Source organism: Grampus griseus (assembly GCF_964374135.1).
Source record: "Grampus griseus genome assembly, chromosome: 3".
In the NCBI taxonomy this organism is placed as follows: Eukaryota; Metazoa; Chordata; class Mammalia; order Artiodactyla; family Delphinidae; genus Grampus; species Grampus griseus.
The window spans coordinates 143110869-143135337 of record NC_139019.1 but is presented as its reverse complement, the minus strand read 5'-3'; the positions used below and the strand labels follow the sequence as shown (position 1 = coordinate 143135337).

General features: G+C 45.5%; 1 protein-coding gene across 7 annotated transcripts in view; it reads right to left on the bottom strand.

The window, feature by feature from the left end:
• The window catches only part of TENM2 (teneurin transmembrane protein 2), a gene marked incomplete at both ends in the record, with an annotated part of 991817 nt that overhangs the window by 263110 nt on the left and 704238 nt on the right, over positions 1–24469 (bottom strand). For all 7 annotated transcript variants that reach the window (XM_082650012.1, XM_082650013.1, XM_082650014.1 and 4 more), the window contains one exon: positions 23450–23688. In XM_082650012.1, coding sequence (XP_082506138.1) covers positions 23450–23688 — 239 coding nt within the window. The remainder of the gene's footprint in view (positions 1–23449; positions 23689–24469) is intronic.

Sequence of the window (24469 nt, the reverse complement as noted above, 5' to 3'; positions counted from 1 at the left end):
TACTTAACATCTCTTAGCCTCAGTTTCCTCATCTACGAAGTGGAAGTAAAAATAGCAAAACCCGATAGGCTTGTTGCAAGGATGAAATGAGAGCATGTAGGCAAAGCCCAGTGACCTGCACAGAGTAAGTGCTGTATAAGTGCTGGGATTGTTATGATAGGGAAACTGAGGCCCGCGGAGGGTAAACACTTGTCCATGGTTGCACTGAGAATTAACAACAGAGAAAGTAATGAAATACAGGCCTCTTGATCCATTCACGCCGCTTCTCCTCAGCTGTGCAAACCTGAACAAGTTACTTAAACTTTCTATGACTCAGTCTCCCCATCTGTTGAATGGGGACAATTCTTACCACTACTAATAAGGATGTGGAGGGGAAGTAAGTGAGTGATTCCAACAAAGCCTTCAACTTGAAGCATCTCGAGGGCTCACTCAATGTTAGCTGCTATAATTATTCCTTCCCTTCTGATGTGGAAGAGCATAGCTTTTATCCTCAGGAGTAAGGATGATAAAAGTGGGAGGAAACTGTTCCTCACGGTTCTTTGCTGACTCAAAGAATGAGTGACGTAGACAAATCCCAAACTGAGGAAAGCCAGCCAAGAGATGTCCCTTCAAGTCCTTTTATCTCCCCAACTAAACAGACTTCTCCTTGAAGTATGGCGCCTGGAATCAGCACCTTAGTCTTCTAGGTGGAAGTCTTGCCCTTTCTGATTCTAGAAGCTTCTGTCAGCCCAAATCAGAAGCCCTTCGTTACAGTTCTCTGCAGCAGTGCTGAATCTTCTTGTGGAAGGAGCACAGTATTCGGAGTCCAACGACCTGGGTACTAGCCCCTGACCTGCTATGGACTAGCTGTGTGCCTTGGACAAGTTCCTTCTCTACATGAGCCCGTGTCTGCAGCTGTAAAATGAGGATCATAATGAATGCTGTCGACCACACAGAATCATGAGGCACCACACAGACATAAAGCATTACTTGCTTTTTCGCTCTCATGTCCTTCCCCGTCTGGCCCCAACCAGGAAGAAATGAGCAACCTGTGTGATTGCCTTAAAAAAGCCACATTTCCTTCTCAGTCTTCAGTCCTTTATTTAAGGGAGGGCAGCCTTCTTTTCCATTCATGGTCTTGCTGCAGAAGAAGGATGATAGCAAAGCACTGGATGATTGTAAGTGGCTACTAAGGCAGTTTTATGGCAAGAGGGATCAATTATAGGGTTGCGTAACCAAAGCAATGCCGGTGAAGTCCTTTCCCTGTACCGGTCCACACAGATCGATGCCAGGCTTCTGATGACTGAGAAGAGCCAGAAGACCCAAATGGACGCAGCACTTCTGCCTTGTGGACTGCTTGGCCACCGCAGCACAATTTCATCCAGCTTCCCAGAGCCCCTCTTCTTCCCTGGGGTTGTCTGAGCAGACCACAGTCCTCCCAAGACTGGGCAGGAGTGGCGGACAGGACCAACGCACCCATCGCCTTGGCTTTTGCCTCAAAAGTGGCGCATTTGGGTTTCTACACAAATCATTTGCCTTCAGTTTAGGAATCCTTCCATTTCATTGCTCCATTAAGGGTGATTTCATCTTTTAAGTGGACTTCAACAAATGATGAAATAAAATACTTTGTAGATGGCGCTGCATTTGAATAAGAGGAAACCGTTACACCCAGTACAGAATGAAGTGTTTTATTTGTGTTTCAAAGGCAGCAAGGAAAGCTTTGAGAAGAAAAAAATTTTTTAAGGAAACCAACTTGTCTACCCTTATTTGGCATGTATGAACAGGAAACTTGCAAGAGCAGAGGTGAAGATGGCTGTGGTGAAGACAGTCTAGGTGACAGTTAAGTAGAAGGACTCAGAGGACACGCTGCATGGGGTTGAGACCTGGCCCTATTATGTACTAATTATGTGATTTGGGGGAGAGTTATCCAATAGTATTTTGCCTCAGTTTCCTCTCCAGTAAGATAGAAATGATGATAGTACCAAACATTTAATGTGGTGGTAATACACATTAAATGAGAAAATTCATATGAGCTCTTTTGCATATGTTACTATTTTTGAGTAAATGCTCAAAAATACTAACAGTCATCATTACTGTTAAGATACTATGAACGATTCAGAAAAAACCTGTGTCGCAGGTTGAGCTGTATTCCACCGCCCCCTGCCCCCATCAAAAGATGTTGCAGTTCTAACCTCCAGCGTCTACGAATGAGATCTTATTTACAAGTAAGTTTCTTTGTAGATGATTAAGTTAAGATGAGCTCATTAGGGTGGGCCCTAATCCAATATGACTAGCGGCCTTAAGAAAAGGGAAAATTTGGCCACATAGATACGCACATAAGAAAGAATGCCATGTGAAGATAAGAGTTTTGTTGCCACAAGCCAAAGAACCACCAGAAGCTACGAGAAAGGCCCTTAACAGATCCTTCCCTAGTGCCTTCAGAGGGAGCAGGAATCAGCTGATGTTTTCATCTTTGACTTCTAGCCTCTAGAACTGTGAGACAATAGACTTTTGTGGTAAGCCACCCACTTCATGGTACTTCTGTAGGGCAGCCCTAACAAACTAACACACGCTCTTTCAAAGTGCCACCCTGGACACGTATGTAAAAGAGATTTCTTAGAAGTAGAGGTTGTATCTATTTCCAGAAAAGCAGAAACTTTTGAATGTAAAAGCTTTTGAGTGTAAAAATCACTGTTATAAGACACTGCTGTTTTCAGATTTATCAGACAATTCTAACCTTCTTTTCCCTGTTGCCTCTAAGCAGAGTCTAGAAAAGCTTTCCCAGCCTCCCTGGAAGCAAGGGACAGCCATGTGACACAATTCTGACTAGCAAGATATAAGTAAAATTCTGCTGGGAAGTGTGTGTGTGTGTGTGTGTGTGTGTGTGTGTGTGTGTGTGTGTGTGTGTGTGTGTGTGTGTGTGTGTGTGTGTGTGTGTCTTAGGGGAGTGGGTTTAGGCTTCTCCTGATAAATGACTCAGAGACTTGAATTTTTTCTTTCTCTTTGTTCCCCCCTTGAAGCTGGATGAGATATCTGGAGCTACATCAGCTATCTTGTGACAATGAGGCAGCAAAACCAAGGGAAAAACACTAAAGTTCTGGGAATGGCAAAGTGGAGAGAGAGGAAGGGCTCATGTCCTACATGGTATCACTGAGCAGCATAAACAATGCCAGTTCCTGCCAACCTTGGCTATCTAGCGGCTCTGTGTGAAACATAGAGCCTTCATTTTTGTTTTGTTTTTGTTTTTGTTTTGCGGTACGTGGGCCTCTCACTGCTGTGGCCTCTCCCATTGTAGAGCACAGGCTCCAGACGTGCAGGCTCAGCGGCCATGGCTCACGGGCCCAGCCACTCTGCAGCACGTGGGATCTTCCCGGACCGGGGCACGAAGCCGTGTCCCCTGCATCGGCAGGCGGACTCTCAACCACTGCGCCACCAGGGAAGCCCTATGGTTGTTGTTTTTGATAACTGGCAGCTGAATGCCTCCCTAACTGAAACGCTGCCTTATCTGACTGTCCTGACCAGGACTTTAAGGTCTCCTCCTCACTTTCAGTTTTGCAGCATGTTTCATTTTATCTCCCAATTCCTTCTGCCTGTCTCCAGGCTTCTCTGCCGTGGAGAACTGGCTGGGGAATGTGTCAACCTTCAGTTCTCAGGACAAGGCTAAGGGGCAGCTAACCTGTGATCAGAGGGACCCTATTTTCTCCTTTCTTGGAAGCGATATGGTTAAGGGTGGTTGCAAGAACTTCTTGGGGGATGGAGACACATAACGTCAAAGTCACCAAGTTGATGGCAGTTCACATATCGATAAGATCGTGGACTTGGAGTCAAGTAGACCTTTGTTTTAATTCCAGATCCCAACCACTGACTAGTGGGTTACTGTGGGCAAGTTACTTAAGGGCTCTAAATCTCGTTCCTTAATTAGAAACAGGAAAATCAAGTCATTCTGAAGATTAGCTAAGACACTGCATGTGAAGTTCCTGCACATAGTAGATCCTTAATAAATGACTGACTTCACTGTCCTTTTTATAGAGGAAAAAAAAAAAATCAGTGGTGATATTTGGGGAAAGATGTACATTCAGGGGTACTTGTCACTACACCTCTGCAGTTGAACCCTCTTTTCACAGCACAAAGTTGACCAGTTTAGTCAAATAACTTCTCAGAACTTAGCACCACAGCTTGCTCTCATGAAGGGGAGTGAGGACTTTGAGTGTGAAAAACAGCACGGAGAGGAATAGCAATACAGGGCTAAAGATGACCCACACAAGGGCAATACTGGGTCTGAGCTCTTACTTTGGTTCTCACGGTAAAGGAGAAAAAAAATACACCTAAAAACATGATTACAAGTCAGTGAGAACAGAATCTCTTGATTTTGGCACTATCGACATTTTGGGTTAGATGATTCTTCCTATGCATTGCAGGACGTTTAGCAACATCTCTGACCTCTGCCCGCTAGATGCCGGTAGCATCCCCCAGTTGTGACAACCAAAGGAGTCTGCAGACATTGCTAAAGGTTTCCAGGGGTGGGGTGGGCTGTGCTGAGTTAGAGCAGAAAGCAATGGAGTCCTGATGTACAAAAGAGTCTCGCTGGGTGAATCTTACTGGGACGGATCCACAGGTGGGCCTCAACGTGTTACAATCCTGCGTCACGTGCAAAATAGCAAGAGGGGAAAGGAAATAATTCTGCACATCTTTGGGCCCCGACCACCTTCTTAATAAGCAAAGGTTGAGGTGACTGGTTATTACTCCACCCAGACTGCAGAACAAGGCGTGGTCATATGTAGATTATTTCATCAATCTGTGCAAGTACCTCTTCAAGTCAAGTCAGCTTAATGGGTAAAATATTTGACATTCTATAAAAAGACCTACCGGGTTTCAATCCATCCTTTTCACCTAGGATCACAGGAAGAGCAGTTACGGAAAGGAAGTGGAGGCGGGAAGGAACCTCAGCGCCATTCTCTAGTTACACCCCCAACTTGAAGATGGAAGGGTACCATTAGCCAAGCCCACGGCTCACCTCACACGTGGAAACTATCATAGATCTGCTAATCAGTATAGTTGCAGAATAGGAGTGTTTGCATTTTGCTTTCATTCCCTGCTGATCCCGATAATTTTAAGGGGTTCTTCCCCACGAAGATCCCTCATCATTCAGTATCATTTACTCACAAAAGTGCAGTCTTAGAGTTACTACTCCTTTACACTCCTCTCGGGATCTTTTTGGGAGCCCTTGGTCTTGAGATTATAAAACACTGTTCTAAAAGGCTCTGTTGTATATACCACGGAGCTCTGAAGAGGGTAAGACTCGAGGAAAAGGCTGTTCTGCATGAAAATATTCATACACATTATTTCATTATACACTCGAGAAATGACAAGCTGGTTTGCAAGAATAGTGTAAGATGTTCTCTCACAATTTCACCCACGGTTAAGAGCCTGTTCACTCTCTTCCAAACTCCACTTTAAAATTTCATCCAATCTTGGAGTTCCCAGAGCAGGTTCCTTGTATTTTAAAGAGGCTTTCAGAGTGTCGTCAGCTACAGTAACACTACTAAGACAATAATGCTGTATTGTCCTGTGATTATTCTAACCCGGCTGCGAAGTTGACCACATTTAAGTGTCATTTATAATAACTCGCCACATTTATGACAGAGCCATGGGCTCATTGGGAATGCACACAATTAATTAACCCACAAGACATGACATCCAATCCCAGGAACTTCTCTCATGGAGGCTTGGGGAGGCTGCAGGAAGACCGCACAGACTTTAAGGGTGGGATTATCATGGTGTTATGGTATTGCCTCTCTCGCTGGACGAAGTGGAGATGGCTAGGGTCTGATGTCCATCTTTACCTAACTGAGCTTGGAAATGGTTACTGATTTAGGTCTCTCTGAAAACCAGCACCATGATCCAGGGTCAAAAACTGGACAGAAATGTGCGATGTCTGGCTTCACAGCCAAGCCTTATCTCCTGCTCCCCTCTGGCAGAAAAAAGACTAGAAGAAAGGAGAAGAAGGAGAAAAAGAAAGCAGAGACACATAATTATCAACGAAATTTAGGATCATCCACACATTCAACCCAGATAACAGAAACTAAACTGCCTTTGGGGCCTAAATTATCTTGGTGGTTACTTTGGAAGCTAATTCTAAAATTCCCCAGGTGATCATGCAATTTTATGCTACTGGGCCCCTAGCATCTGACAGGGTATTTCATGCACTTCAGCCAAATGTTAAAGCATAGAAAATAAATGGAGACTTGAGCGTGGTGCAGAGATAGGGCTGGCGGGAGGAGAGCAAAGGCTCATTCCCTGACGTCTGGCCGTCTCTGCCCGGATCCGTAAACCCACAGCCTACTTCATCCATCTCACCCTTCAGCCTGGGTACAGTGAGTCAGCCTCATTTGCAGAGACGCATTAGAATTTAAACCTGCTCATACAGTGAATGTGTAGCAGATTTATCATAATTTCGAACCTGCCTCTAACCAGCTGATCAAAAGGCAAGTTTCTTCTTTGAAGATTTTCATTTGTAAGCTTCACTGCCCCAAATCAAAAAGGGCAATGGTACAGACTCCCAGGACCACAGTCTGCATTTCTAAGGCAAGCGCCTTCAAGTGCTGGAGCATGTTTTTCTATTTATAAATGGGTGTGCTGTGTGTCAACGTATACCCTGATGCCTCTTTTCGGTTCACAAGATTTGCACCACATATGAGGACTATGTTTTGGAGGAATTTTGTCAGCCTTTCAGAGTTTAGTTTTAACCTGAATCTGCTCTTCTTTCTTCCCCCCAGACTTTCATACAAAATCCAAAGTGAATGCCTCCGAAGGGGTCTGGATGGGTTTTACTGGATCAAATGGTCCTCTCACAATAAAGAAACAGCACAGAGATTTACTGAGTGCATTAAAAAAGAATGGCTTCGTGGCAGCCCTGGTAGAATTACACACTCATAAAAAAGAAAAACAAAAAAACGTTTTGGCCAGCCATGCTTTTAGAAGAGTGAGTGGTGATTTTAAAAATGGTGGGTTACTTTTTAATTTGCCAGCTCCCCCATTCTTGACAGCATCCCTTCAGGGATCCAGGTTGGAAACCAGATGGGCATGCTAGATATTTCTGTCTTCACCTCCGTAGTCAACACATGACAGATACTATCACAAATCTGTTTTTTCTTCTCTGGAAGACGTCTCTCACAGATTCCCCCTGGTTCTCTGTTTCCACGGCTCCCCTTCTAATCTGGGCCCTTCACCGACTCACACACTCACTTGTTATTGCCAGAGTCTCTGGATCAGTCTCCCTTGTCTCCTGTCTCACTTCCCAATCTATCTTCATCTTTAATCAATTAGCGAATAAATATTTATGGAGCATCTACGAGGTAACTGACACGATATCATGTCATAATTTTATCGTATTATAGTCCCGCTTATGAACTTAAAGCACCTCCCTGATGCCAAATTAATCAAATTAAACCTCCTGCCAGATTTCCAGGCCATCCATCACCTGGGCCCGCTCTACCTCACCTACTATTTTCCGCGGCTCTTCCGCCGGCATCCTTCCCCTCACCAGCTGAGCTGCCCATTGCCCTTCATCGACCCTATTAATTCTTGCCCCTCACCTTCCCTGCTGTCAGTTTCTCTGCGTGGAACACTTCTCAGCCCACTCCTAGTTCATTTTCTCTGCATCCTCCCAGGACTGGGTCAGCCTGGGACCTTCTCCACTCAGTCATCGTCAGCTTCTCCAGCCCTTGGGGGTTTCCCCCTTCTCTAAACTCCGATAGGCCAATCCCTAAATTGCAATCCAGCATCTCTGTGTGTTTTCTCTTGGAAGAGCAAAGAGCAATAATAATAAAATAATAATAAAATATCTACTTTAAATTTCCCATAGACTATGAAAAAAGGTACCATCATCATTATAAACATTATCAAACGCTTCTTATAGTTGAAAGAAAGGAGGCTCAGGGCATTGAATCTACTTTCCCCAAAGCACTCAGTTAGCAAGGGTTCAGACTGGAACCCAACTTCCTAAACCAAATTCAGGGCTTTCTTCATTGGACTGCTCCAACGCCAGCGGGCCCTTAAAACGAGGAGCTCTTACAACTACCAATCAAGTTTCCTGATCCAGGCGAACAATGATCCTGGATGTATAAAGTTTCAATGAGTTATTTGTGTCAAGAAGGGACAGAGGCAGGGAATTGTGTTGATAACGCATGAAAAAGAAAACCTACCCCAAACTGATAATCCGCTCTCATCACTGCTGCCCTTCTACACCAGAGTCCCCAAACCTTTTTCAAATCCCCACTGAAACTCATCTTTGAAGACCCCCCCGCCTCCATCCCCCGCTATGGTCCCCTTGGCTGCTAAGACGCACTCAGATCAGTTTCTTTTTTTTTTTTTTTTTTGCAGTACGCGGGCCTCTCACTGTTGTGGCCTCTTCCGTTGTGGAGCACAGGCTCCGGACGCGCAGGCTCAGCGGCCATGGCTCACGGGCCCAGCCGCTCCGCGGCATGTGGGATCTTCCCGGACCGGGGCACGAACCCGTGTCCCCTGCATCGGCAGGCGGACTCTCAACCACTGCGCCACCAGGGAAGCCCTCAGATCAGTTTCTTGATCACACATCTAAGTGCTGACAAGGAGAGAGGCCTGGGGTGGGCCTGCTGAATTTTGAGTTCCTGTATCAGGAAAGACTCAAATGGAGAGCCAAGTTTGCATGAAACAATAAAACTTCCTACGACCTTCAAAAGAAATACACCCGCGTGTGCTGGTGAGCCTGATGTGGATAAAAATAAAACAGCAACAACTGCTACCCCAAACCTTGCCAGTGTCTCCATCACCGGGCTTCCTTGCAGATTTCAGCAGCACCCAGGTGGGACCTGACTCAAATTGTAGCTCATTAGCACCGACGGAGAGAAGTTTAAGGGAAAGTGTGTCATAAACAATGGCAATCCAGGCTTAAGCGGGAGAAAGTGACCTTTCTCCCTTCCCTAAAACAAATCGCTGTTTCGGGCCACGCTTGCCTGTTTTACTATTACTGGTTAATATGACTGGAGGCCGAAGATGCAGCTGTGACCCTGGGAACGGGCTCCAGAGTCAGGCTGAACCTAATCCCTCATGTAATGAAAAACCTATTTCTATTTCTGAGGCCTCACTACTCTTCATACTGAAGAGCCTTGTGCCTGTCACACATTTATTGAAGCTTATTACTCATCGAGACAGCGGGGCCCAGTTAGTATTTGGAATTATATTTTAAATCGCAGTTTTTCTCTTATTTATGTTAGGATTCCAAGGCTATGGTGAAAGCATGTTGGTGTTACTCTTGATGCGCTTTCAAGCGCATTAAAGCCCCTAGCTGAAATTCTTTTCTACACAGAGAACCTTTACGCATATGTGGAAAATCTTCCGTCAAGACACTGGGGTCACCCCTGTGCGTGAGAACCTCAGGACCCCCACGCGATCACAGGGTTCTGGGGAGAGATTTTCAGTCTCCCCACTCAGCATGAGACTAATCTCCCCTGGGCCACTGGCTTTACTTCCCCCTCTCACATCATGCTCTTTTCTTTGGCTTTCGAAGATAAGTGGATGCAGTCCCTGAGAACGCTGGGGACGGGGCTGGGAACAGATGGGCTAGAACTGCAGCCTCGTCATCCAGTGGAAAAATAAGAACCGGCTTAATCTAAGGCAGAGGATTTTCTGAACTGACCATGAGGCTTGAGCTTCCATTTATTCACTAGGCCAGTAGTGAACATGGGGTTGTTTCCTGTTCTACAGAAGCCAGAGAAAACGATAATTCTCTCTAGCTATTCATCTGGCCTCCTGCATCCTTTATCTTCCCAGGAAAAAAATGTATATGCCATATACACTACAGTTGCTCTAAGGGAGGCCTCCCCATGGTTTTTCTCTCTTGTGCATGCTTGCTTTTTCCCGTGGCGCTTACATTTTTCTCCCTCTGTCATGTTTTTCACGTGCTTTGCCATTGGGGTCTGCCCCCCAGTTTTTCATGTGAAAGAAAATCAGCCAGAGTTGGATCGCGTTTGCACGATATAAAGAATCCTTTCCATTTCTCTGCAATTCACACCTAGTTACTTTTTATGTCTGGACTGTTTCTTTACATTTCCACCAAGAGAGATTCTAGATCAGCCAGGCCCTGGAAGAAAACCCCTGTGGTCTATCCGACCCGGTACATGAGTTTTGAAGGATGTGAGAACAAGAGCCCATTCAGTGTAGCCCATTCATTCAATCTTCTCAATTAGCCAGGTTTCAGTGTGTTTGTTGTGTTGTGTTGTTTTGTGACGTGGCAGGAAACACAGGCACGGTAAGGCTTTTAGTTAGGGAGGAGGCAGCAGTAGTGTGTGGTGAAGAAAGGATCACAAAGGGCGTGGGCAAAATTAGCAAGGGTACTCAGACATGCAATTATGAGAAGAGTTCAGGCTGGGCTTTCCTGTGATCTCTGTTTTCTCTTTTTTCTTCTTCTTCGTGTTTTAACAGCATTCTCCCTGGGTGGGGTACATAGCTTGTTTAATAAATCCCTTAGTCATACATACATGACAGACAATTCTTTTTCTTCCTTTGAGATAAATTTAGTCACAGATATTTCAGGTCTGCTCTCCAATTTTCCTCTGACATTAAAATAAGCCATCGGTATTTTCCTATGATAAGGATAGGATAGCACTGCCGGGTCACCTGACCTTTCGAAAAGGCTTTATTCCTGTCAGTTTTGATGAGAAGAATAAAATACCATGCAATTAGCATCTATATCCCTACAAGAGAAATAGAGATATGTCCTCCCAGAAGAGGCCCCAGCCTAGGCAGCACTTCCACCCCAATGACCTCCACCTAAAGAACCAAGGTGGCGGTGCACAAGAGTTGGGAAAAAGCCACAGATGGGCAGACTAGTACATTTTTAAAAAGCCTAAAATTAAATTAACTGTAATGTATGTATATTCCTTTAAAAAACTTAAACTTGACAGAGCAAGCTAAATCTGGACTTGTCCCAAGGATACTTAAAGGTGGAGTATGTATAGAGAGGAGAGGAGAGGAGAGGGGAGGGGAGGGGAGAGGAGGGGAGAGGGGAGGGGAGGGAGAGGAGGGGAGGGGAGGGGAGGGGAGGGGAGGGGAGGGGAGAGGGGAGGGGAGGGAGAGGAGGGGAGGGGAGGGGAGGGGAGAGGGGAGGGGAGAGGGGAGGGGAGAGGGGAGGGGGGGAGAGGGGAGGGGAGGGGAGAGGGGAGGGGAGGGGACGGGAGGGGGAGGGGAGGGGAGGGGAGAGGGGAGGGGAGGGGAGGGGGGAGGGGTGGGGAGGGGAGAGGGGAGGGGAGGGGAGAGGGGAGGGGAGAGGAGGGGAGAGGGGAGGGGAGGAAGAGGAGGGGAGGGGAGGGGAGGGGAGAGGGGAGGGGAGGGGAGGGGAGAGGGGAGGGGAGGGGAGAGGGGAGGGGAGGGGAGAGGGGAGGGGAGGGGACGGGAGGGGGAGGGGAGGGGAGGGGAGAGGGGAGGGGAGGGGAGAGGGGAGGGGTGGGGAGGGGAGAGGGGAGGGGTGGGGAGGGGAGAGGGGAGGGGTGGGGAGAGGAGGGGAGAGGGGAGGGGAGGGGAGAGGAGGGGAGAGGGGAGGGGAGAGGAGGGGAGAGGGGAGGGGAGGGAGAGGGGAGGGGAGGGGAGAGGGGAGGGGAGAGGAGGGGAGAGGGGAGGGGAGGGAGAGGAGGGGAGGGGAGAGGGGAGGGGAGGGGAGAGGGGAGGGGAGGGAGAGGGGAGGGGAGGGAGAGGGGAGGGGAGGGGAGGGGAGAGGGGAGGGGAGGGAGAGGGGAGGGGAGGGAGAGGAGGGGAGGGGAGAGGGGAGGGGAGGGGAGAGGGGAGGGGAGGGAGAGGGGAGGGGAGGGAGAGGGGAGGGGAGGGGAGAGGGGAGGGGAGGGAGAGGGGAGGGGAGGGGAGAGGGGAGGGGAGGGGAGAGGGGAGGGGAGGGAGAGGAGGGAGAGGGGAGGGGAGGGAGAGGGGAGGGGAGGGAGAGGGGAGGGGAGGGGAGAGGGGAGGGGAGAGGAGGGGAGAGGGGAGGGGAGGGAGAGGAGGGGAGGGGAGGGGAGGGGAGAGGGGAGGGGAGGGGAGAGGGGAGGGGAGGGGAGAGGGGAGGGGAGGGGAGAGGGGAGGGGTGGGGAGGGGAGGGGAGAGGAGGGGAGAGGGGAGGGGAGGGGAGGGGAGGCGAGGGGAGAAGAGAAACAGAAACATTCATATCCGAGCAGATAAAAGCAAACATTGTGAAAAAGCAAACCTTTAGAAGCAGGATTGGAAGTTGGTTTCCTTAAAGTCACACCAAATTTACATGTCAAAACAGTTCATTAAAATGTGCACATAATAGAAAGTGTTTCTGACCAGACTATTCAGGACAGTGTCTGGGGGAGTAGTGGTGTGTGGGAATCATTTACACACATGCCAACTAGAAGAGGTGAGCTCCGGTCCCTTCTCTTGCACTGCCCCACTCTCTGTCCCCATACCACCAGCCAGGACTTGGGTAAGTCGTGAGTGGCTATCAGCCTGGGCATATCCACGTCCCGTCCTAGACCAAGACCTGCCCAATGAGGAATTAGGAAACTTTCCTAAATGTTGGAAGTTCATAAATCCATTGAATTGGACTGGGAGCTAAAATTGAAGGGTAACCTCAAATAGTCTCTACTGGACCTTTTTTTTTTTTTTTTTTTATTTACACCATGAAGATTACAAACTAAGGCAAAGAAAAGATCTGATCTAAAAGAGTTCTCCTTCCTCATGCTGATTTTTGATCAAGATCGAAAAGAAGACTTTGGAGAATGCCCTCACTTGATGAAAAACAAATATCCTTGCCCTCTGGCTTCAAGGGTTATTCCAAAGACAACACTCTAAAGACAAAAGTGATTTTCCTAACCCCCAACTTTCAATGCTGTCCTGGGTACCAACACCCACATTCATTCTTTCCATCTCTTCCGTCACTTGCAGTAGCAGAGATGGTAGCAGAATTACATGGATATCAATTAGACACAAGGGAAGATAAACCAACCTTAGTGAGAAATGATTTTGTAGGAGGGAGGTGTTTTGAGAGGCCCCCCTTCATACACTGTATTTGAAATATAGATTGATGTTCATCATTGAACACATTACTCTCGTCTATTAGGCAAGAGCCTACCGTGTCTATAAATTCAATTTACTTTACCATGGTAGCGTTCTGGTTTATTTGGATAAATGTCAAACTGTCTACTGTTATTTATCTAAGTAGCTCATGAGGGAACCAAAAGTCTAACGATGTAAGATGAGGTGGTGCAACGGCACCTCCAAGCAATTCTCAAGGATAGCTCTTCATCTCGTTACCTTGCCTGGATGTACTGCTTGGAGAAATTGTGCAGAAGGTTATGTGTAACTTGGTATGCTGGGTGTCATTTTCTCACCACACTGTGTCTTCTAATTGTGCCATGTTTTATCCTGCTTGATACATGGCTCTTCACAGTTTGCATTGCTAGGTAACATTTCTAATTATTCTATTCACAGCTTCTTCTGCCTTGTCCTTACTTCTCGCCTTCATTTCATCCCACTCGTTTTAGGATTTATTCTTCTTTCTTTGGCTCTTCACTTGTCACTGCTGTGGTCCCACAAAGTGTAAGCTTTTTTATTGGGGAGGCTTATGGTTGTTAAAGTAACTTCAGGAGGAGATAACGCCTTCACTGGACAAAACCAAACTGCATAAAAATGGACACGAATCTCCTCAGTTTCTTATTGTAAAATGGCTAGACCATTCCACATTTCTAGGGGAAGAAAGGGATAGCTGAGCACTGATTCATACCGATGAGTTGATACCAAAGCTTTTTAGTATAAAAGCTTCTGTTCCCTGTTGGATCTGGGAAAAACTGAAACTCAGACGCCTCTATCACTGTTTTATGTGTCTGATTAACATCATGGCACGCGTTGTGCAAAACATAACTTACCCAGGCTCTAAGCTTTCCTACTAACTGTACTATTTTATGGGGCTACTTATGAGACTCTAGGTCTAGGAAAAAATTTCAAGTAAAAATGTCCTAGAATCCGAGGCTCGTCAGCAGATTCCAACATCCAATGTGACCAGACGGTAACTCACCTAAATAACATTTCTTGCCCAATGGAAAAACATAAAATTAATGTAATAAATTTTAAATTAATATAAAATTAATAATACATGAAATTAATATACAAAGTTATACGAATTTTCTTCATGGCAAAAAAAGTCTTTACCCCACAACTCTCTTGAGATTCAGAAAGTCTACAAATCAGCTTATGAAACACATGTACTCTAATTTAGCTAATACCCCAGAAGTCAATGTTTGTAAAATTGGGGGCATAAGGGAGCCTTAAAGCCCATTTCCAAAATGCATCTAACTCAAGGGCACACTGAACTTCCTTGAAAGATGTCCTCTTGTTTATCATGGTCTGAAGAACAGAAAGCATTTGACACACTGCCTTTCCCTGTGGAATATGACCAAGCCTAATCTAAACTTCATTAACATGCCTCTAAAACGCTCATGGTGTAACGTAAGTAAGCAAACTGATAGAACTGCATCATGACTGCAAAGGCCAAAGCAAGGCAATATACCTTTCTTTTACAAAGATCAGAGTCCCTAAGGGGAGTGCCAAACATGTTTGCACAAATCTTCCCGTAAATGACCTAACTCCAATGAAAACCCATCCCAAGGGAAGGACCTTCCCTAACCGCTGTGCAGTACTGACGAAAGAAACGTAAAGACTGGAGGCAAAGCTCCTCCCTTCTCATCCATAGCTCTGATTTTTAGAAAAAAAAAAAAAAAAAAAAAAGAAAACGCCTTTGAAAGATGATACGTATTATATATCGTATACCTTCCTTTCTCTCTCCAAGAACGGAGGGTATTATTTTCCTCCGCAAAGCTCTTTTCTTATCAACATGTAGCTTAGGACTATTTTCTGAAACATTCTGATGTTTACGTATTTATTTAAGGCTAGAAGTCAGTAAGATAAAAAATGAAATTAGTGGAACATGCAATGCATTATCCTCTCTTTTATGGTAATATTAAATATATTAATATAGTTGATGGACCATTTGCTCTCCTAATGCAGAGTATCTTATTATGAGACATCAATTTCATAAAAGATTTATTTGATGACAAAAGGGCTCAGGCCAAAATTCCGAGTGTCTGTTCTTTACAAACAAGTTATGAATTTTGTCTAAAGGCATTTTCCATGAAGGACACAAGAAGTCTGGTTTAAGGTGACCTCAAGGGAAATACGAATGTTTTAAAAGTTTGCTTTGGGGTCAAGTTTCCGAGCTACGCTGCTAAACAGGGCATTTCAGAGCACAAAAGATTCTGTATGGCTTGTGTACACAGACCTAATTCACCATATAATGGTTCCCTTCTCTACTTGCTGCCTTGTAGCAATTGCTTTCATTTCTTAGCACATCCTCATTTACGGAGAAGCAGCCAGCCGACTTTCAGATTTATGCCATTATTTGCTTCTTCACCTTGAACTCCAACTGAAGCCTGCTACACTTTTGGAATGTGAGTGCCAAACGGTGGTTGTGTGCCAGACACAAGCACTTCCCAGTTTCACTCAGCTAGCTCTCTTGATTTCAGGGAATCACAGGTTCCTGCTAGAGGGTTTCAATGTGGTACTTACACAGCCCACCTAACTTAACTGTTCCTTTGCCTAAACACTTTGTAACTTGGAGACACAATTTGGGAACAGAGGCAATGACAACATCAGGGAGCCAGCAACTTCCCTAGACATGGGGAACAAGTAAAACTAGAAATCAGGGATTCTGGGTACTTGACAAATGCCCTCCACACATGGTTCAATTCAGCCCTAAACCTAATTAGCGTTCATTAACTCAACAAATATTTACTGATTGCTTACAAGGTGCTAGGCACTGTTTTGAGGATACAATGACCCAGGGACCTGTTCTAGGCTTCTCACTGGACCTGCCCTAGGAGTATGGTAACCAATACAATAATCACATCACTCCTTCTAGTTAAGCTTTTATTGTATGCCAGGTACCACCATATTTCACCAGTTCTAAGATTCAAATTTTGTTCACATTTTCACATCTCTGGAATCAGAATGCTCCTTCAAAATTAGTGTTTTCTTACAACTGAGGCTGGTCAGGCAGCACACTGGTCTGCTGGTGTGACTGTGGACCTATCTATACACAGGGTCGTATATCAATTCAGGTGGTCTGTGTCTACCTCCTTCTAAAAATACATACTATAAATGCTAAGGAATCATGCCATATTTAACTGATAACCTCTTCTCTCCTTGGGGATACGAACCATAATGACACTTCTCATACACGATGACATATTGGATTTGAAGAAAACTGTATGCACGTATCATCTCAGGGAATACTTGAAGCATCTCTACAAGGTAGGAGTTATCCCTGTTTTCTTGTATGGGAAACTCAGGTGCAGGGAGATTAAACAGCAAGCCCATAGTCATATGGTTTTTAAGTATATACATCAGAATTTGAACCCGGGTCTCTCGGACACCAAAGGCCAAGTATGTACTTTCCATTACAACAAGCTGTTTCTTTTGTAATTACCCAGGCAGGGCGAGAACCTCTGCAACTGTGTTATAGGTAAAATGTAGGATGAAATAATACCTATCTACAGTACATTCAAAGCTGTGCCCAGAATCTTAAATCAGGAAACAAGTACAAATAAATGAACAAATGAAAGACTTAGGAAATGGGGATCTGTGCGCTTGGTGACCCCCCTAAGTGAGCCAGACAAATAAACAGAGTGTGTGGAGACAGAGACAACAATGTCTCATTACTGCTTCAGGACCAATGACTACTAGAGAGAGAACTGCTACAGAGGAAGTCCAGGACCGAACTGCATGGTGACTCAAGGGACAGACAGGTGGTGGACACTCCATCCTCACCCACCCGACACATACGTCATGGAGGCACGAAGTCCTGGGCTGGGAGATGATAACAGTATCCCATTTCCTTACTGTGGTCCTTGGGAACCTGGGGTATAGCACTTACTCCCTCCTTCCTGGTTTTGCATTAAGACGCTCTATTAAGTTGGAACCGAAAATTGCGTCCTCATTCTCACCGATCAAGTCCACCCAGGAGGGTGGAAAGCCCTGTATTGGCCGACTAGCTTGATTCCTTATTTCTTACTATTTTTTTATTGAGGTGTAGTTGATTTACAATGTTGTGTTACTTTCAGGTGCAAAGTGATTCAATTATATATACATATATATATTTATATGTACATATCTATTCTTTTCAGATTCTTTTCCATTATAGGTTATTACAGGATATTGAATATAGTTCCCCGTGCTATTCAGTAGGTCTTTGTTGTTTGCCTATTTTGTATGTAGTAGTGTGTATGTGTTAATCTCAGACTCCTAACGTATCCCTCCATCTGACCCCTGACTACTTTGATTTCTGACGGGCACCTTGGGGAGAAGAGCAAAAACACTTCTGTCCCCTCAGCAGAGGAACTCATCTTTTCTGAATGTCGAATGTGAGATACAAATGTTGCCATGTGGTGGCTAGGTGATGAAGACCTAGCTAAGGACTTAGCTGACTTTCCGTAATAAGTCGACAGACACTCTGAAATCAGGTATACAATTAGGAAATGGCAGTCCCACTTCCAGAGACGCACCAGTGTGGAGACACTGACAGGACTTTATTATCTGGTTAAGAGCACATGAGCATATCTATTAGATAAAAAGTCTGCTACTAACATGGAATGGATAACACAACTGGGTCCCCTGACTTAACTTGTGGGCAGTTCTCTTTTTCTCTGTGTGGACGACTGTGAGGTTGGACCGTCTGGGGCCGGGGAATTGGGTGGAAATGTTATTTGCCGGATTGTCCAGACATCATCATTAGCATTTTGCCCTTTAGATAATGGGAGATAAATATATAATCTGGAATTCATACAGGAGGGGAAGGTTTAGTGTTTCTCTGGATAGTCAAAGAGCAGTGAGTCTGAAAGAGAGAGCTGACATTTTTCCTAGGCTCTGTCCTCAAGAAGGATGCCAGGTTAAACTGACTGTTCTCATCAGTTTCTGTCATTTTCTTTATGTTTCCCCCCAAACCTGCTCTATTCAGCAAGATGGGAATACACAAAATAGCAGCTGAGAACGCAGGATTCATCAGCTGTGAGTCTCAACACATCAATTTCCAAGTGTAGCAACTTTAAACACATTGTAGGCTTTTAGTTTCCATAGAAAATAATCTCTCATTGTTTTCAAAAGAAACTGAAAGCACCCCAAATTACCACACTTTTAACATCCTGACATGTTGATGGCCCGCGTTCTTCCCAGATCAAAGTGAGAGTGGCAGAAGACAGAGCAGTGAACGGCTTACTTAAAACATAGTATTTCATATTTGGCAGGAATTACTGTAGTGAAAAGAGACAAGGTGACTTTCTAACACACACACACACACGCGCGCGCACACACACACACACACACGCACACACACACACACACACACACACATATATATTAGTTTGGCAGGGATCTGAAGAGCTAAAAACTAATTTAGGATGACATAAATGCTCTTATCTTTCTCTCTGCCACCCTTCCTTTCCCAGCCACGTGAAGAGTTTTTGACAGAAGACTTGTTTTTAACTCAGGGGTGACGGTCTGAATCCTGTGTCATGCTGAACTGTTCTGTTGACGCTCATCTTAGAATCTGGAGGATTATCTGGATTTAAACAGCAAAGTCATACACTGCAAGCATCTTTCTTCCTTGATGGGGGGTAGCCCTGCAAGAACGCTGGTGCCTTTTAAGGAAATGAGATCTAGCCAATGTTAACCTGGGACAAGAAAGCAATGATGTCATTCAGGGACCCAGCATTGTTACGACCCGTTAGAAAACCTCAACAAACTAGGCATCAGGCACTGAGTCATCTTTAAAAACAGGCAATGGTTTCGCAGAGACACCTATGGTAACTGAAGATTGAGGACAAGTGAGTATGTGGCAAAATTCCTAGGCGATTCTACTCCATCCATGAGTTGGGGCAGTGTTTCAAGCAGTCTGTTGAGATGGAAATTTTTATCTTATAGAAAGTTTTTTAAAGAGAAAAGGAACTTGCTTTATCTACTTTTGGTTTGGGTCAAAAATCAGATGTAATTATTCATTATGTAACGGGATTGCAGGCAATCACCTGCTCCGTTTACAGTGGACGTATGTGTGGCCTCTTAGCCAATTTGATAGCATTATGTTTTTGATTATTTGTTTTCTTTTCTTTTGATAAAGGTGGAAACACTCTGAAAAGGTGCTCTTAGGAAAAGAACAGTAATACAATCAGACGGGGGTTGGCAAACGCTGGCAACGGCACATGGAGTTAGGGGAGAGTTTTATGTTTTAAACAGTCGAAAAAAATCAAAAGAATAACATTTCATGACACAGGAAAAGTACATAAAATTCAAATTTCTGTGTCCACGATTAAAGACGCCTGGAACAAAGCCATGAGCATTTGTTTACACACTGTCTGTGGCTGCTTTTGAATTACAACGGCAACGTTGAGAAGTTGTAACAGACTGTTTGACCCACAAACTCAAAAATATTTACTATCTGGTTCTGGACAGAAAAAGTTTTCTGGTCTCTGTAATAGAAGATATTTGGGAAAGCAGAAATACGAGGACAGGTTAGGAGACCAAAGAGATGTGGCTTCTGTACACTTCGTCAGAAGACGAATTCAGGAAGGAGGGGAACCAACTACTCTCCCTTGCTGATAAGGACAGAATTAGGTAAGGTGAATTGATGCTACAAAAAGGATGACTGAGGTTTTATGCAGTATTTGGGAAATATGGCCAACTGTGATGTTTAGTAGAGAGCAGTCAAGGGAAGGATGTTAGACGAGGCATCAGGAGACCAAGCGTCTAGTCCTGGCCCTGCAGCTAACTAGCCGTGTGACTTGAGACCCTCTGGGACTCAGCATCAGTTCTTGTCAAACGATTGTAATACGCCAATTTCATTTTCTGCCAGAGTGTATGTTGGGGGCTGGGGGTATGGTTCAAGTTTAATAGTAATATAAAAGTGCTTTAAGTGGAAAAGCGTACAGTTCTAAACAAATAGAAGACTCTAACCAGTTACTGTATGTACCCTATAAGGATAAAAACATGGTAGAGTTGGTATAACACAGGTGAGAAACACTACGCTGGTTACATGATTTAGAAACTTAGGGATCCAGAGGGGTTTCTGGCATTGCAGGCAATGAAAGTACTTGAGCTGCCCAAGGATAACAGACAGCTTCTTGAGCAGGAAGCTCTCTTGCGTTTCACAGCCAAATTCTTCTCAACCCGTCTTCCCCATAGGAACCATTTGGGCCAGGGGCTGAGTAACGCACAAAATAGTCCCCTAGTGGTTTGTGCAGCTTTTCAGAGGAATTCATTTGAGGATGTTTTGTACACTGGGAGAATCTGGCATCGGGAGAATCTGCTGGAAGAGTGTATCATAAAAGATCTCTGACCTCAGCTGTGTGAACAGGAACTGGGGGACCTCTCCTGAGCTGGTAAAGAGGCTCACGTCTTCCAATTTGACAGAGGGCTGGTGTTATGCTGATTTACACCCACCCACAGGCTGGGTCTACGGAAGAATTTGTCATGGGGCTGAACGTTTCCAAATTGCTCATTTCTGGAAAGACTTCATGCGGGTTTCAACATGCAAGGAAGATAATTTGGCCTATTTGTTGCAGTTCCTGGCAGGCCTGAACCCAGTGCCTGTCCATAAATGTCCTGCGGTAGACGCTTCAATTTCAGGACCTGTCATGTTCCAGTGGAACACAGGGTCGCGTACGAGCTAGTGTGGGCTCAGGCCTTAAACACTTCGGCCTCCTTAACAGGAAGGCTTTGATTTTTATGTTGTCCTTCTGTTCTCCCTGATGGCTTGTCTTCTAGGTAGGCACAATCACGTGTTGCTCCTGACGGCACTTTTCTCTGTGTTTTCGATGCCCTGTTTGTGTCCCTGCAGCTCCGGAATAAATAATATACTGCCTTTCATCTTTAAAGTGATTTATACACATTAATTAATCCTCACCATACTCTGCAGTTTCTGAACGTTAATAACCATCATACTCCCAGGTTTTACTTAGGAAACCAAGACCCAGAAAGAGAACAACTTTGTTAAAGCTAAGGAGAAAGGCATCCCTGGGGTCACGACCAGTCCTCCAGATCGGGACCCCTCACCATGCTTGCGGACCCGTCATCACCTCTGGAGAGTAGCCCTGTAGCCCTCTATGCACCACCACTACTGCTGGGTGAATCGGCCCATTCCATCACTCATTTTGAGTCATAAGCAATTTTTCAGTACTCCAGGGTCGAAGCATAATCTTACCTAAAGCATACATAATAGGAAGTGATGGATTATAAACTAATAAGCCATCCTAAGATGCTTGGGTCCAGCTTCCAGTAGCCTCCAGACTGAGGATACATATGTTTCCTAATCCATCATTTACAAGTTACACACCCAATTAAACCATTAAACTCTCGCTACAGGGTTTTCCATGATCACCCTACAGAAAGCTATTATATTTTAACTATCAAGCTTGATAACTCAGGCACTAGCCATCTATCCCTCTCCTGCGAGTGCAGAAGGAGGTACACAAGGGACGGTATTGGCAGAGGCAGGCAGTGCCTCAAATTTCCATATTTGGGCCTCTCCATGGTGCCCACCGGCCCAGCAGAACAATAAGCCTGAGAGGTGAGCTCATGGACCCTTTTTGAAGTTTCTGACACAAAGCTGAATCATGCCAGGACCCCAAAGGCATGTTCAATTTGCTTCCACCAACCCCTCCCCTTCTCCTCCCCAACAGCTACCTGGGGAAGCACACAAAACCACCTTTAATGATATAAAAGATTCCACTCAAGTGATTGAGGGTGCAACAGATGCCCTTCCCCCTCCTCGAGTCAATCCATGACTCCATCCTTCATCAAGAGGTAAGTGAGAAGCAGACAGGACCTTCAACTAGGGGTGTGTGGGTATCTGACCTCAGCCCACACGTAGAGCTGGGGTTTAGAGCACAAAGGTGTTTGCAAAGCCCCAGGTAAGCATGGTGCGTTTCCCTGGAGTGTCAATTTTCTTACTTCTAGAGGCCATTCCTGAGAGATGCAACTGATGAGGACTGCAAAAACACCTTTTTCTCTATTAAGATGAGCATAGCAACATTATGGGAGAGAGTGAAAACCTCGTATCAGTTCTTGGCCTGTCATGGTTTGCCTTGGGCAGGGCCCCAGATCTCTGGGGGAGCACAGTCCCCCTCCTCTGCCATCAGGCAAGCTTGGGCACAATGGTCTGGGAAGTTCTGGGCCAGCTTATTCTCTTGCTGGCTGCCGGAGGATGAAGGAAGTGTGAGAGAGAAGGGAGGGCTTACACTGGGAGAAAGGGCAAAACCAGAATGGTTAGGGTTGGTTTTTATTTTCCCTCTTGGAAAGAGGAAGGGTTTCAGCGTAAGTGTTACGAGCTGATTTAGAGCCGGTCTCTTTCTGCTGCTGGGTTATAGGTTTGCTTTGCAACGCGGCACAGCCAAACTGGAGAGGCCTGACAGAGCGGCCCTGAGACCAAGCCAGAACCACCAAGTGTTTTAAATCAACTTTAACAAATGTCACCGTGGCCTCGGCCCGGGCCAGGAGACCTGCCGCTCGCAAGTTCAGGTGACAAAGTAGCAGTGCTGAGGGCACCTCGTTGCGGCCAGGAGCTGCGGGCAGGCTTTGTGTCTAGCCCAGGATGCTCAAATGCATGGGGCACCCTGTCCCTGAACTCTTGGCATCTGCTGGTTCCCATAGTTACAAGGCCACATCTCACGGATGCAAATCAGCATCCCTGGCATTCAAAGAAAGACACCCCAGCAACTTCACCAAGTCATACCCTGAGCTCCCACCCAGAATCACAGCTGGCGTGGGAGGTGCACCTGACTCAGATTCAGCAGCACGTGGGATGAGACTTGAGGCTACAGGGACAGAGGCAAAGGAGGGGACTTGGGCAAGATCCACTGGGTCTGGGTGACCTGATTCCCTATGAAGACCTGGTTGGGTGCTCTAGCCTCTCTATCCTGTTTCTGTTCTCCAGCTCTAAAAATCATCTAGCTGCTTTGGCTTTCCATCCAATATGATGTTCTAGGCATGCTGATTTGCTTTGCTTCTTCTATTTGGTTTTTGTCTGAAGTTAACCAATGCTGCGTGAATGTCAGAGCAAAGACCTGGGTTAAAATCCAAGATGGAGGAGACCAGAAGGCTACTTGAGGAGTGAGGGATAGGTTGGCAGGAATGACAATTTTCAACTTATCTCCAAGAGAGAATACAGTAAGGATGCTTAATTTCACTTCTGATAAATGTCATTTAGAATCATGAAGGAGAAACTCATCAGACTGAAATGGATTTCAGGAGGAAAAAAGCACTCCCATCCATCACTCATTTTTACATCTTTCAGGAGCCAACAAGCCAACGGTACAGACAACAGAGGCCCTCTACATTCACAAGTCGGCGACATGGCCCCCACCTGCTCACAGCTGCCCTGACTTACCTATGAAATACGCCAGCAGGATGGCCAAGACGAGGGCCGCGGCGATGGCTGACAGGGCGGCGCATTTCCAGCTGCAGTATTTGGAGGGCTTCTTCAGCTTGAAGGCCTTCCTGGAGAAGGTATTCCGGGGCAGCAGGCGGGGTGGTGGTGTGTAAACGGTTCCTGAGGTCAAAGGGTATCCCGGAGAGGAGCTGCTAAACAGGGGTGTGCTTCCCGAGGACGTCTTGAAGAGGAAGTGCCTGTCAGGGAAAGGGAAAGGGTCAGGATCCACATCGTGGCTATTGAGGACCATCCAGCTGCTTTTTTTCCCCCACTCTGCTTTCTATAGCATTAATATAGTTCTGATTATCTACCCAACCGTGTCATGGGCAAAGGGGCGAATGTTACATTTGATGGTGACATAAACTAATTCCATAAACTCACATCATTTCATGTTTTCACATATACCTCTGGATTTTATCTTCCACAATAATCCTGCAACATATGCAAAGCAAATATGGAAACTGAGTTACTATTGCTCACTCAGAGATGCTGGCCATGATATGGTGAAGATGGTGCTGAGCTCTATCAGGTATTGGGGCCTATTATTTAAAGGCACTTGAAGAACAGACTTGTGGTTGCCAAGGGTGGGGAAGGGGTAGGGGAGGGAGAGGGGAGGGATAGATTGGGAGTTTGGGGTTAGCAGATGCAAACTATTATATATAGGATGGATAAACAACAAGGTCCTACTGTATAGCACAGGGAACTATATTCAATATCCTGGGATAAACCATAATGGAAAAGAATATGAAAAAGAATATATGTATGTATAACTGAATTGCTTTGCTGTACAGCAGAAATTAACATTGTAAACCAACTGTACGTCAATCAAAAAAAAAGGCACTTGAAATATGTTGTCACAACTATTTACAAACTAAATATTATAATATCCCCATTTAAGATATGAGAAATCAGGCTTGGCAAAGTCAAGCAACCGTTCAAGGATTTAAACCCCAAGCTCTGTCTTATACTGAAGTCTGT